Source organism: Psammomys obesus, unplaced genomic scaffold (genome assembly GCF_907164565.1).
Source record: "Psammomys obesus unplaced genomic scaffold, mPsaObe1.curated_primary_1811, whole genome shotgun sequence".
NCBI lineage: Eukaryota > Metazoa > Chordata > Mammalia > Rodentia > Muridae > Psammomys > Psammomys obesus.
Genome location: NW_026585894.1, coordinates 22,214,962 through 22,229,294, shown reverse-complemented (window position 1 = coordinate 22,229,294; position 14,333 = coordinate 22,214,962). Strand labels below are relative to the sequence as shown.

General features: G+C 37.9%; 1 protein-coding gene across 6 annotated transcripts in view; it reads left to right on the top strand.

Annotated features, from left to right (window-relative positions):
- Sytl5 (synaptotagmin like 5) overlaps nucleotides 1-14,333 on the top strand; it is a 356,529-nt gene that overhangs the window by 275,102 nt on the left and 67,094 nt on the right. For all 6 annotated transcript variants that reach the window (XM_055599625.1, XM_055599630.1, XM_055599624.1 and 3 more), the window contains one exon: nucleotides 3,531-3,665. In XM_055599625.1, coding sequence (XP_055455600.1) covers nucleotides 3,531-3,665 — 135 coding nt within the window. The remainder of the gene's footprint in view (nucleotides 1-3,530; nucleotides 3,666-14,333) is intronic.

Below are 14,333 nucleotides of genomic sequence, written 5' to 3'. Positions count from 1 at the left end.
TGCCAAATGATTCCCATTACTTCTAGGGAGATTTTTGGTCAGAGCCAGTAATGACTATAAGCAGCTGATTAGAGCCTTTGCTTTCAAATGACACCGTCTTTCTCCTCTAACCTATCTGCTGATATATAAAACAACCTCAATTAAGACACCATTACTCAAACCTTCCATTCACACTTAAAATACAAGCTTTCTTAATGAAAAAAGTCACATTTGACCACTTCAACTTAGTTCAGAAGGCAAATATGCTTGTTGAGTACTGTAATAAGCAATGGGATATATGTCAGAGAACAGATGCAAGAAAGCCCTGGGAAATGGCAGTAAGGTGCCACAAAAAAATCAGAGGTCCCCCCCCCCGCCACCGCCAAAAACAAATGAAGACTGCACAGCAATGGTTCTAAGATGTGCCAAGTCTCATTATGCTCCATTCTTGGTGGCATTGCATTGTCCTCTCAGCAGAAACCAACATGAAATGCTGATCATGGCTGAGATTGTAGCTAGCTCTAAAAGAAGTGTGGACTTTTCCTATATTTTCAGTATTCTGAACTATGGGTGGGAATGAAATAAAAATGTGATTTGACTCAAACTCTCATGACTAACTCCATTGTTCATTAATTAGCAAAGGTAAACGCAAACAATATTCTAGAATTTCTTAAATTTCTATCTTAGACATTTAATCTTCCCTATCCTATTACACTCATTTACTCTTCAGGATTCCCACAGTGCCTTGTGCCTGTGTATCTCTTGTCATCTTGCCCTCTTACCGTTGTCCAATACACATACAATTAATGGTAAGCTGTTTAAATGCTGCCCCATTGGCTTCCTTGCTTTTGTGTTAAGGCATGTTACTAGTGCCTAACTTCTTTAAAGGAATCAATGGATTGATTGAATAAGAATCTCAGAGCTGTTAAGAGCTATAGTTTGCAGACCTGAGTTGAGGCAGCACAGGTTTAGGTCACACAACTAAGGAAGTTTAGATCTGGAAAACAATAACTGACAAACATAATGAGTCACAAAGATCCTGACTCATTCAAACCACTATAGCAGTGGAACTCAAAACTGACAGCTGTGTTTCTGCCTTTAAGGACTGTATCATCCAAAATGATGGTGTATCCTCATTATACTAAAAGCTTATATAAAAATATAAGATTACAACCTAAAGCTATCAAGTTCTCTCTAAATACAGCAATGTGTTAATAAGTCATAGAGATGACATAGGCAATCAATGACACATATTGAATAAAAAGATAATGGCTGCTCTGGGGTTACTACAAGAGTCACCAAGACACACACATCAGATTACAAGTGGAACATGACAAGGAGCTTGACAGATGGCTCAGGTTCAGGTTATCAAAAAGAAGAAGGGGTGATTCTGAGCAGAGGAGATACCTTAAGAAGTGCAGAGATGAGGGCCTGTGCCAGGTGGTTCTCCAAGCAGCTAAGATTTCTATGACAGTAAGCATAATTCTCACCCTGAATGTAATTTTCCAGTAGAATGAAAGTTCTGACACTTTGATGGTGATATTTTGCCAGGGTCCTTTGAAGCAGAGACAATTTAGCAGATTATATTAAGATTATGCCAGGATCTTTAGAATCCATGTGTTCACGTAGAACATTGTTGAATCTAAAATAAATGAAACAATCTCTCCCAGTATCATCTTCCTAAATAATACAGCTGTGATTTTGTTGTTGATTTTTAAATATTTTATTTATTATTTGGAAATTTCAAATCTTTACAGTGCATTTTGATTTTATTTACCCATATAGCCTCCCACCAACTCTCTCTGGGACTCACCAACCCATCTCCTTTTGTATTTCATGTGCTCTTTATGAAATTAATGTTATTATTAATAGACTCCTGATTCCAATTAGTGCCAACCATATTTAAATATATTTGGAACCAGCCATGTTTGGTGCACTCAACATTCTGGACCATGCCTTGAACTCTATTTCCTCAAAAGGTATTTTTGTTTAATTTCCAATTAACTACATGAAGTAGTAATGCAATCAGATTTCAGTCAGTGCAAGACCTTTCATTGTGTAAACTTCATTACCACAGGAAAAATGCCATGAAAGATATAAAGGTGGATTCCATCAAAGAATGTACACATTAGAGAGAGAGAGAAAGAGAAAGAGAGAGACAGAAACGGAGGGTCAGGTAAATGCAGAAGGGAGGGTGTATTGGTAACAAGTTGAGGGAGTGAACATAATCAAGACTAATCAGTATTACTTGTATGAAACTAATAAGAACTAACAAACAGTTTAAAAGCTGTGTCATTTTAAGTGTGGCTTAGTGATGCAAAACATGCTTCATAAGAACAAGAAATGAAAGTAAATAAAGTATAATTAAAAAAAAAGAACAAGAAATGATACATAGCATATTTCTTTCATTCCCCAGAGTCATTTTGGGTTCTATTCATGAGAAAGGTAGTCAGCATTCTAACAAAGCTGTGCTCTAAGTTGCCATCTTTGATTATCCCAGACTATCATTTCCTTTCTGTGCAAGCTATATGCAATTCCCTATTCTCAGCATGCTTGCGAAGAGTCCCAACCCAGAAAATGCTTCTCCCTCTCAGCTGGCACTGATTAGATTCCAAACTAGGCAGTTTTTTTTGCTTAGCAGGGGCAAGGATCTGGCTTATCAACAAGCAGTATGCTTGCTGCGGAACTAGAGGCACTGGCACCCAACTTCCTAGAAACCCTCAGACCTGCTCTTTTATTGAATAATCATTTATTTATTGAAGGAATATAAACCATTATTTTAGTATTCACTTTTGGTACTGGGGAATAAAAGCCTGGTCTCTGTTCTTCCTAAACGTGTTCTGTGTGTGTGCCTGGTGCCTGAGGTTGCAAGAAGAGGGTCTCAGAACTGGAGTTATGCACTGCCATGAGCCACCATGTGAAAGCTAAGAATTGAACTTAGGTCCTCCCAAAGAGCCATCAATGATATTAACTGCTGGGTCAGCTCTCCATCATCTCCTTTAGTTTTTTAACCCATCAAGACACATTTGTGTTATCTAGATATTCTTAGACATGTGGCCTTCCACCTGAGTGGGGTTGACTTATGAGAAAACTGACTCTGACTCTTCATAGACATTGGCAGTTGCTCTATGGGCATGGATAGGGTTTAGTGACAATATCCCTCACCAAATTGGGAATTGTCTGACTTTGGCCTGCCCATGTTGTTTTGTGCTGTCACAACTGCTGAGTCTGTATGTGCAGTTATCCTTCTGTGTCTAGAGTATATTGTTTCCATGTAGCTGTCCACCACTTCAAGATCTCACACCCTTTCTGTCCTGTCTTATGAAATGATACCTGAGCATTGGGAGGAGGGGTGCAGTGTATATGTTCCCTTTAGGGCTATGCATTCTGAAGTCTCATATTTTCTGTGTATTCCCCAGTCAAGGGTTTATGTTAATCACCATCTACTGCAAATAAAAGGTTCTCTGATGGGGTTGACAGATGCATTAGTCTATGGGTATAATAGGAAGCATTTTATTATCTTAGTATTGAATTCATATATTTGTTTTCAGTTTTCTTCTTAGCAAGTTCAGATCAGCAACCAGAGGAGAAATCAGAACTCCAAAACCTGAAAGTGGGAGGAGCTATAGCTTGGACTTAGACATTCAAAATCTTCAGAGTGTCAAGTCAGCCCCTGGTTCAAACAGGTAAGAGACATACAAAATGACCAATAAAACAGCCAAGGAATTGGGGTGATGTCTTTCCATCCATGTAGGGAGTCTACGTATTTGTAAAGTCTTGGCAAACAGAGAACACCTAACCTGTACTATAAAAGTTGTTTATCAGTTGTTGTAGGAAAACTCGATTTACAGATGTTAGAAACATTCGTGTCATCTGAAGGATGGAACCTTCTGTTTGGGGAGTTGGGACTATAGTTCAAATAGAGATGTACATGACAGATAATTCTTTCATTGATTTCTTGATTATTTTTCTTTCAACTTCTAAAACAACAACAACAAAACCCTAAGTGTCATATTCATTCCTGCAACTTTCAAAAAATATTAATAATTTTATCATGTGTTTTGATCCAGAGAATTTTTTTGTACTTCCATTTATTTTTTGTTTCACTGCCTCTGATTTCCAGATGGGTAAAGCAAGACTCTCTTGTGCATAGTGTCATCACTTGTCAGGAGAAGCAAAAGAAATAGAGAGGATGCCAAGGGCATAGTCACTTCTAATCAGTTTTGATTGTCTATCTTGTTTTGACATAATTGAGGCCTATTTTCTGTCTATCTTATTACTGTCAATGCTAATGGTAAGAAAAAAATTATCTGCTGTCATGGTATATTGTTTTATCTACATGTTCATTCCATTTTGGTGTTGGTTGCTCAGGCTGTAACAATCCCACTAGTATTTCCATTCTATTCTCCTTGGGTTCTATAAGCAGGATTTTCTTTTTCTTATAACACTGCCCTTTATTTCTCACTGTGGTGCTGAGTACCTGAGCACATCACATGTTGTAGTTTGCCAGAGAAGAGCCATTCTTTTGACTATTGAGGTTTTTTATTACTGTTATGATAAATGTTTATACTGGTTTTATATTTTTTCTCTCTGATTCCTCTACATGTTGCTAAATGTAAGACTGTAGAGAAAAAAAATATAAGAAATAATTTATTATCTACTATCACAGGATCAGGATTATATACCGAATTTTCCAGACTTTTAAGAATGCAGATAGATTCTGTGTGTGACTAAAATATAAGCAAAGTATTCTTTCCCTTGAAACAGTTTTGCTTCCCTTCCCTTTTCTGTTGCCTTCATTAACATTTTTTTTCTTCAAAACCTCAGTCTGGCATGCTATCAAATATTGGTTAAATCATTTTCCAGGATTATAAAGCACAAAGATTGCTGCAAGCTTCAGAATATCCTGAGCTACACAATGAGTAACAGAACAGCTGTGGCTGCATAGTAAGACCACATCTCAAAACTTCAAAATGAAAAAGAAAAAAATAAAAACCTCAGTTTTGGTTTTCCTTCTTGCTTCCCTTGTTTTGAGTAGACAAAAAAAGGCATTCAAGATGATAGGCACCTAGGTTAGAGTCAATCTCTTTTCAGTCTCTTTGGGACCCTGTGGTGGAGCTACCTTGTTTTATTTATTATTAATATATTTAAATTTACTATTATGTACATGTTATGGTGCTGCATATATGTCTAGGCACTGCATGCATGCCTGGTACCTATGGAGGCTAGAATAAAGCATTGGATTCCTGGGGACTGGAGTTATAGGGAGCTGTGGGCTGCCATATGGGTGCAGGAAATCAAATCTGAGTCCTCTGGGAGAGCAGCCATTGTCCTTAGCCTCTGAACCATCTCTCCAGTACCATCATATTGTTTTATACTTGAGGGTAACATTTTAAGAGGGACAGTTCAAAGGAGAAGAAAGAAGGAGCTCCTTGTTTAAAGAAAACAGGATCCCAGGCCTATCAAGCAAAATTAGATCATACTATTTTGAATTATTTGCCTTATATTAACTCATCAAGAAAGAGCAGCTTTCTGCCCATGATCAAGGTATTTATACTATTATTTCAGAATCACTATCCCTGGGTTTGTGTCTTTTGTCTTCTCTGTTGCTAGGCATGCACAATTGTAAAGCAGTAATAGCATATGGGCATGTTTCATCAAATACTGATGTTTTGACACAAGATGTTTTTGGAATTATAAACTGGAAGACAGACTATAAATAGACTTTAAACATATTTGTGTTTATTCTTTGGAAATTTCATACTTGCATACAACCCATTTTTATCATGTTCATTCCCACCATCCCCCTCCAGGGGGATGCCTCATTCATGTACCCAAAGAAGACTTTATCTTTTTTTTTCCCCAATTTTTTTTTTTTTTGGTTCTTTGGGGATTTCACACCATACACCACTATCACATTTGCTTCTCAGTCCTTCCTTGTCTAGCTCCCCACCCTTGTAACCTTCCCAACAGCAAAAATAAAGTCCAATTTATATTATCTCTGTACCCACCAGGGCAAGGTCAAACTCTCCATGGCATGCTTCCTAAATAGAGCTGAGTCATTCCCCTCCTGCATCCGTGCTGGAAGCCATCTATTGTGGAGGGCAAAACCCCAGCTTCCTATCAGTTTTCTTTTAGGTTGTGAATGCCTAAAATATTTGTACACAATCCAAATATTGTCATCAGAGTTGTTTGGCTTTAGCATGTCAAGAGCAATACTTTACTATTAAACAAATGAAAATGCTCAAGAGATTTATAGAGCAAACTGTCCTTTCCCTGGAACATGTACTGACCTTAGTGATGACTCATTAATGGATTGCCATAATGAGTTTCATTTTATTGTTCCAAGTGATTCCTTAAAAAAATTGAGGTGGGGGAAGCTACTTTTTTAACTATTATCTAAAGAAATTGTGAGATGCCCATCTCATTCATCTAGGACCTGACCCATCTTAGCATTTATAATTCATTTTTCTTGATAAAGCAAATTATTTCTTCATGGTTCATTGGTCTTTTCCTGGAGCAGCTGAGCTAAGACATTTCTTTTAAAAACTCACATTATATATGAGTGGAAATGATGTTTTATCAAGTACCTAAGTGATTTCTGTCTTTTCAGTAGTTTCAAAGCTGGAGAAACATGAAAGGAAAGATAGGAAATGCATAGCAACCTTTCAGGAGGTAATGACAAATGGTTATTCACTTTTTGATAGGGACTGGACATACTGAACAAAGTATGGTTTTTAAAAGACTGCAAAGGGTAGTTAGTTAATAAATGGGACCCTATGCACAGCAGCTATCCCAAATTCCTTCTAAGTTCTAATGAGTGGTCACTGTGCTCTATCATAGACATACCTTCAGACAAGGATTCATGTAACCAACCAATCAACTTAAATTTTTAAAATTTATTTTACGTGTATGGGTGTTTGGCCCAGGTATTTCTGTGCTTCACATGTGAGTCTGGTGCTCACCGAGGCCAGAAGAGGGCATCAGATTCTCTGAAACTGGAGGTACAAACTATTGTGAGCTGCCATGTGTGTGCTGGGGGATGAATATAGATTCTCTGGAAGAACAGCCAGTACTCTTAACTACTGAGCTATCTCTAGACTCTCAACAAACTAATTTTGAGAAAAAATGAGAAGGCAGCAGGAGAGGCAGAATAGAGAAGGGAAAAGCTAGATAATGATGTAGCTCAGGTAATGACTGAGTTTGAGAGACCCAGATACAGCCTTAGGAATAAAAACTATGTCTTGTCCATTTGCATTTGGAGGAGCCAGGCCTTTTTACTCTTATTCAAGTCAGTCAGTGACTATGGATTCCTCCATGCAGGGTTTCTTTACTAAATATAGATAAAAGGTATCCAGATAAATATGAATTTGAGATGAACAACATTTTTAGTATATGCATACACAATTTAACTAAGAATTTTGTATTTTATCTAAATTTTCTAGCATGTGGGTGAGAGGGAGAAAGAGTTCAAGGCCTTAATAGCTGCAGTGTCAATGGACAAATCTTAAAGACACAAAGTACAAAGCACCATTAGAAAGGCCCTTAAAATATGAAGAGTTATGTAGAACTAGTAATAGAATATGAGGGCTTAGGTGAGGTACCAGCAATGTCCCCTTAACATCAGAAGAAAAAAAAATAGAACACTGAGCCTGAAATGGGATGTTTAGTAGAAAATGGTTGGAGAAGAAAGCTGTATTTCTAGGCAGCATTTCTTTCATGTTACTGAAGGGTACGGTAAGCATTTCATGGTGAGCCCTTGCACACCATCGTGCTCACCCACTTTGTTATTCTTCCTTTTCAGTACCCCTACACACACTAAAATTATTCTTTAATTTTAATTGCTCTCCACAAGCCCCAGGCCTGATTGTCACGTTGTCTGTGAAGTTTCACAAGCTGCTTTGCCTGGCTCTGAACCAGAAACAGAGACCACACCACCAAATATGGCCCTTAGGTAACCTCATCCTAATTCCAAGCTCTGGTTTCTGTTTTACATGGTCTTCTAGAAACAGGGCACATTTGGTACCTTCATGATTAAAAAACAATTCTGTATTTCCATATTTATATTATTTAGGGAAATTAAGTTTATTAACTCTATCATATGATTTAATCCTGTCTCTACTTTCATTATAAGAAATATTATTTTATGTCCTAAGAAGGTCTTTTATTTCCCTCTTTGCAACTGAGATTTCAGGTAGGCAGCATCCCGATAATGGTATTATTCTATAGCCAGTTGGGAGTGTTCTAGCCTGGAGTTGCGATCAACACGGGTATATTCCCCATCCTTCTTTCTTTAGATGAAACGCTTTGGATGAGTTTGCTTGGCAAACCCTTTAAAAAAACAGGTTTTAAAAATTGTTTTCATGGGGAGGATCCAAGATCGTGGCACCGAGAGCACACCGTGTCTGATCAGCTGGGCACACAACCAACAGACCAAATTGTGGGCCCCAAAACACCAGCGATTTTGTTTCCCAGGTGCGAGGAAACCCCACGGTGTGGAAGCAATCAAGTCCAATCTCAGGAAACCCAGCTAACCCCCTGAACAGTTCCTGGGTTACCTACAGGCCCTAAGTCTCATGCCCAGAGACATAAGCCTGCATGCTCTGACCACCATCTTAGACTGAGCTGTGGGCCTTACAACAACAGAAACTGGGTTTCAAAGTAGGAAGAAACCCCACAGTGGAGGAAGCAAAACCAATTGGGTCCGACCAACCTCAGGTCACCCAACCAACCGCCTGGAAAAGTTCTTGGGTTCTGTCAGGCATTCAGTCACCAGCCCAGAGCCATACACCTGCGCCCACTACTCACCATCTCAGACAAAATTGTAGGCCCCAACATACCAAAGACTGGGTTGCCTAGGCAAGAGGAAATCCCATGGTTTCCCATGAAGGAAGCAATCAGGTCTGATCTCAGATTTCCCAGCAACCCTCCCATCCCCCCAAAGTCTCTGGGTTTCTTCAGGTGTGCTCAAAGCCACACACACAGTCCTAGACTGAATTGTTGACGTCAAAATACCACCGACAGGATCTCTCAGTAGTGAGGAAACACCACTGGGAGAAAAACATCATGTCCAACCTCAGAGCATCCAGCTAATCCCTAGGAAAGATCCTGGGTTCCCACAGGATCAGGGGCTCTAGTCTCGAGCCACAGGCCTGTGTGCTGTGCTCACCAGCCACTGAATACTCCTTGGGTACTAGGGCATGGACCTCCAACCTCAGCACTATGGACCCCTGGGAACCACGGGATCAGCCCCAGATGCTGCCCCCAAACTCAGCCTGTGTCCCTTGTGAAACTGAACAAAACTTGGGGTTTCCCGGTTCTTCAAGAGAGCTGCACCCAGGAAAAAAAGTGTATGTGCAGCAGCAATTCACTAAATTCAGAGTAAGAAAGCCAGTAGCAAGGGAGCTGTCTCTGGGACTTTTCCCAGTGAGAGGAGAGCTCCTAAGCTCCCGAGGAGCCCATTTAGTCCAAAGGACCATATACCTGACAAGAGCTGTGGCAATTCCCCGAGAAACACTGGACATTCAGACCATACCCAAAAAGCTGAGTACTCCTTCAGGAACAACCATCTTCCTGCCAAGGGGAATTCCCCTAACACCACTCCACCCTGAGGACTTCAGCAGACATCAGAAACTAACAGCCAACACCTGAGACATCCAGATGAGTAAAGGCCAGGGTAAAAGCTCAAATCAACAAAGGCCAAAGCAAAATGACAACTCCAGAACCCAGTTTTCTAGAACCCAGTTATCCAAGGGCAAGCAGTTACGGATACCCTAACATAAATGAAATTCAAGAAAATGACATTAAATCTATGGTTATGAAGATGATAATGTAGGAAACAAATAAAATCTGTAAAGAAATAAAGGAAGCTAAAATCAAACAGATTATGACCATCAGTAAAGAAATACAAAAAGATATATCCAAATAGTTTGCAGCCTATAGAGAGGAAATGATTAAATCACGGAAAGAAATGACAGAAATACAGGAAAATTCAAACAAATAGGTAGATGAATTGAAAGAAAAGCAGGAATATACAAACAAACAGGTGAAGGAAGTTAATAAAATGGTTCAAGACCTGAAGATGGAAGTGGAAACATTAAAGAAAACACAAATGAAGGAAATGATGGAGAGGGAGAACTTAGGGGAGAAAACAGGAACTACAGAGGTAAGCATATCCAACAGATTACAAGAGACCAAGGACAGAATCTCAGGTGTTGATGATACAGTGGAAGAAATTGATGCATCTGTCAAACAAAATGTTAAATTTAAAAATATTCCTGACACAAACTATCCAAGAAAACCAGGACAACATGAAAAGAGGAAACTTAAGAATAGGAATAGAGGAAAAAGAAGATTCCCATCTCTAAAGCCCAAAAAAATATTTTCAACAATCTCAGTGAAGAAAATTTACCCAGTTTAAAAGAGAGGCCTATGAGCATACAAGAGGCTTATAGAACACCTAATAGATTAGACCGGAAAAGAAAATCCTCCTGCCACATAATAAAACACTAAGTAAACAGAACAAAGAAAAAATACTAAAAGCTGCAAGGGAAAAAGGCCAAGTAACATAAAATGGCAAACCCATCAGAATAACATCTGACTTCTCAAGAGAGACTATGAAAGCCAGAAGGGCCTGGATGGATATCATGCAGAACCTAAGAGAACCCAGATGTCAGCCCAAACCACTATACCCAGCAACACTCTCAATCAGCACAGATGGAGAAAACAAGATATTCGACAACAAAAACAAATTTAAACAATACCTATACACAAATCCAACCTTACAGAAGCTACTAGTAGGAAAAAATACAACACAAGAAGGCCAACTACACACAAGAAAACACAGGAAATAAATAGCCACACTACAGCATACTAAAAGTAGCCAAGCACACAAAGAGACTACCACAATCAACATCAAAATAAAAGGATCTAACAGCCACTGGTCATTAATCTCTCTCAACATCAATGGACTCAACTCGTCAATAAAAAGACACAGACTAAAAGAATGGATACATAAACAGGACTCAGCATTTTGCTGCATACAAGAAACATGTCAGTCACAAAGATAGACATTACTTGAGAGTAAAGGATTGGAAGAGGGTTTTCTAAGCAAACAACCCAAGAAGCAAGCAGGAGTAGCTATTCTAATATCTTATAAAACAGACTTTCAACCAAAATTAATCAAAAGAGATAGGGAAGGTCACTTCATACTCATCAAAGGAAAATTCCACCAAGAAGACATCTTAATTCTGAACATCTATGCCCAAATACAAGGGCTCCCACAATTGTAAAAGAAACATTAATAAAACTTAAACAACACATAGATTCCCATACATTAATTGTAGGAGACTTCAACACTCAAGCCTCATAAAAGGATAGGTCAATGAAACAGAAAATAAACAAAGAAACAATGACACTAACAGATGTCATGAATCAAATGAAATTAAGATACCTACAGGACTTTTCACAGTAACACCAAAGAATTTACCTTCTTTTCAGCATCTCATGGAACCTTCTCCAAAATAAACTATATAGTTGGTCACAAAGCAGGCATCAACAGATACAAGCAAATTGAAATACAAGCCCTTGTTATCCTATCAAACCAACATGGACTAAAGCTGGACCTCAACAACAACAGAAATAGCAAAAAGCCTACATACACATGGATACTGAACAACTCTCTATTCAGTAACAACTTAGTCAGGGAAGAAGTAAAGAAAGAAATTAAAGAGTTCATAGAATTCAACGAAAATGGAGTAAAAATATACCTAAACTTATGGGGCACAATGAATGCTGTGCTAACAGGAATGTTCATAGCACTAAGTACCTTCATAAAGAAATTAAAAACATTACATACAAACAACCTAATGGCTCACCACAAGGCCCTAGAAAAACAGAGAAGCAGACACACCCAACAGGAGTAGACAGGTGGATATAATCAAACTCTGGGCTGAAATCAATAAATTAGAAACAAATAAATCAATGAAAACAAGAGCTGGTTCTTTGAGAAAATCAACAAGATAGCCAAACTAAATAAGAGGTAGAAAGACACGATCCAAGTCAACAAAATCAGAAATGAAAATTGACGTATAACAACAGACAATGAGGAAATCCAAACAAGCATTAAGTCTTACTTCAAAAGCCTATAAACCACAAAATTTGAAAATCTAAATGAAATGGACAATTTTCTTGATTGATTCCACTTACCAAAGCTGAATCAAGATCAGGTAAATGATTTAAATAGCCATATATATCCCAAGGAAATAGAAGCAGTCATTAAAAGTCTCCCATCCAAAAAGAGCCCAGGGCTTGATGGTTTCGTCTCAGAATTCTACCAGTTCTTCAAAGAAGAGCTAACACCAATACTCTTCAAACTATTCCACAAAATAGAAATAGAAGGAACATTACCAAACCCATTCTATGAAGCCACAGTCACATGGATACCAAACCTCACAGAGACCCAACAAAGAAAGACAATTTCAGACCATTTTCCCTTATGAACATTGACAAAAAAATATTCATAAACCGAATCCAAGAACACATCAAAGATATCATCCACTATGTCCATGTAGGCTTCATCCCAGTTATAGGGGAGGGAGAGTTCAATATATGGAAATACATCAACATAATCCACCATATAAACAAACTGAAAGAAAAAAAAAAAACACAAGATCATCTCCTTAGATGCTGGAAAAGCATTTAATAAAATCCATCACCCATTCATTTTTAAAGTCCGGGAGAGATCAGTGATTTACAGGCACTTACCTAAACATAGTACAGGCAATATACAGCAACCTGTAGCCAACATAAAACTAAACAGAGAGAAACTTAAATCAGTGCCACTGAAATCAAGGACAAGGCAAGGCTGCCTACTTCATATCTCTTCAACATAGTTCTTGAAGTACTTGCAAGAGCAATAAGAAAATTAAAGGAAATCAAGGGTATTGAAGATGGTATTTTACATCAGAAAAGAAGATGTAAAACTATCAGTATTTGCAGATGACATGATAGTATACCTGAGTGACCCCAAAAATTCTACCAGGAAACTCCTAAAGCTGATAAACACTGTCAGCAAAGTAGCATGATATAAAATTTATTCTAAAAAATCAGTAGCACCCCCATATATATATAAATAGGCTGAGAAAGAAATTAGAGAAACAATACCCTTTACAATAGCCACAAATAAAATAATGTATCTCGGTGTAACTCTAACCAAGGGAGTTAAATACTTGTGTGAAAAGAACTTTGAGTCTCTGAAGAAAAGAACTGAAGAAGATATCAGAAGATGAAAAGATCTCCCATGGTCACAGAGCAGTAGGATTAACTAGTAAAAATGACCATCTTACCAAAAGTACTGTACAGAATTAATGTAATTCTCATGAAATTTCCAACAAAATTCTTTACAGACTATGAAAGAAAAATTCTCAAATTCATATAGAAAACAAACAAAAAAATAACACAGAATACCTAATACAATCCTCCACAATAAAAGATCTTCTGGAAATATCGCCATCCCTAATCTCAAGCTGTACTATTGAAGAACGTTAATAAAAATTGTATGGTACTGGCATAGAAAAGCTGGAGGATCAATGGAATTGAATCTTAGACACAGAAATAAACACATCTACATATACTTGATTTTTGACAAAGAAGCCAAAAGCATACAATAGAAAAAAAGATCGTATCTTCAAGAAATTGTCCTGGTCTAACTGGATGTTCACATGTAGAAAAATGCAAACAGACCCATATCTATTACCCTGTACAATAGTAGAGTCCAAGTAGATTAAATATCTCAACCTAAAACCAGACACACTAAATCTGTTGGAAGAAAACGTGGAGAAGATCTTTGAACTCATTGTCACAGGAGACAAATTCCTGAACAAAACAACAGCACGGGCTCTAAGATCAACAATTAATAAATGGGACCTCTTGAAATTGAAAAGCTTCTATAAAGCAAGGATACAATCAACAGGACAAAATGATAGCCTACGGACTGGGAAAAGATCTTACCCAACCCTACATCCAATAGAGGACTAATATTCAGAATATTTAAAGAACTCAAGAAATTAGCCACCAACAAACCAAATAATCCAATAAAAATGGGGTACAGCGCTAAACAGTGAATTGTCAACAGGGGAATATGGAATGGCAGAGAAACAATTAAAGAAATTTTCATCATTCTTAGTCATCAGGGAAATGCAAATCAAAACAACTCTGAGATTCCATCTCACATCTATCAGAATGGTTAAGATCAAAAACTCAAGTGACAACACATTTTGGAGATGATGTGGAGAAACGGAAATCCCCCTCCATTGTTGGTGGGAGTGCAAACTTGTACAACCACTTTGGAAATC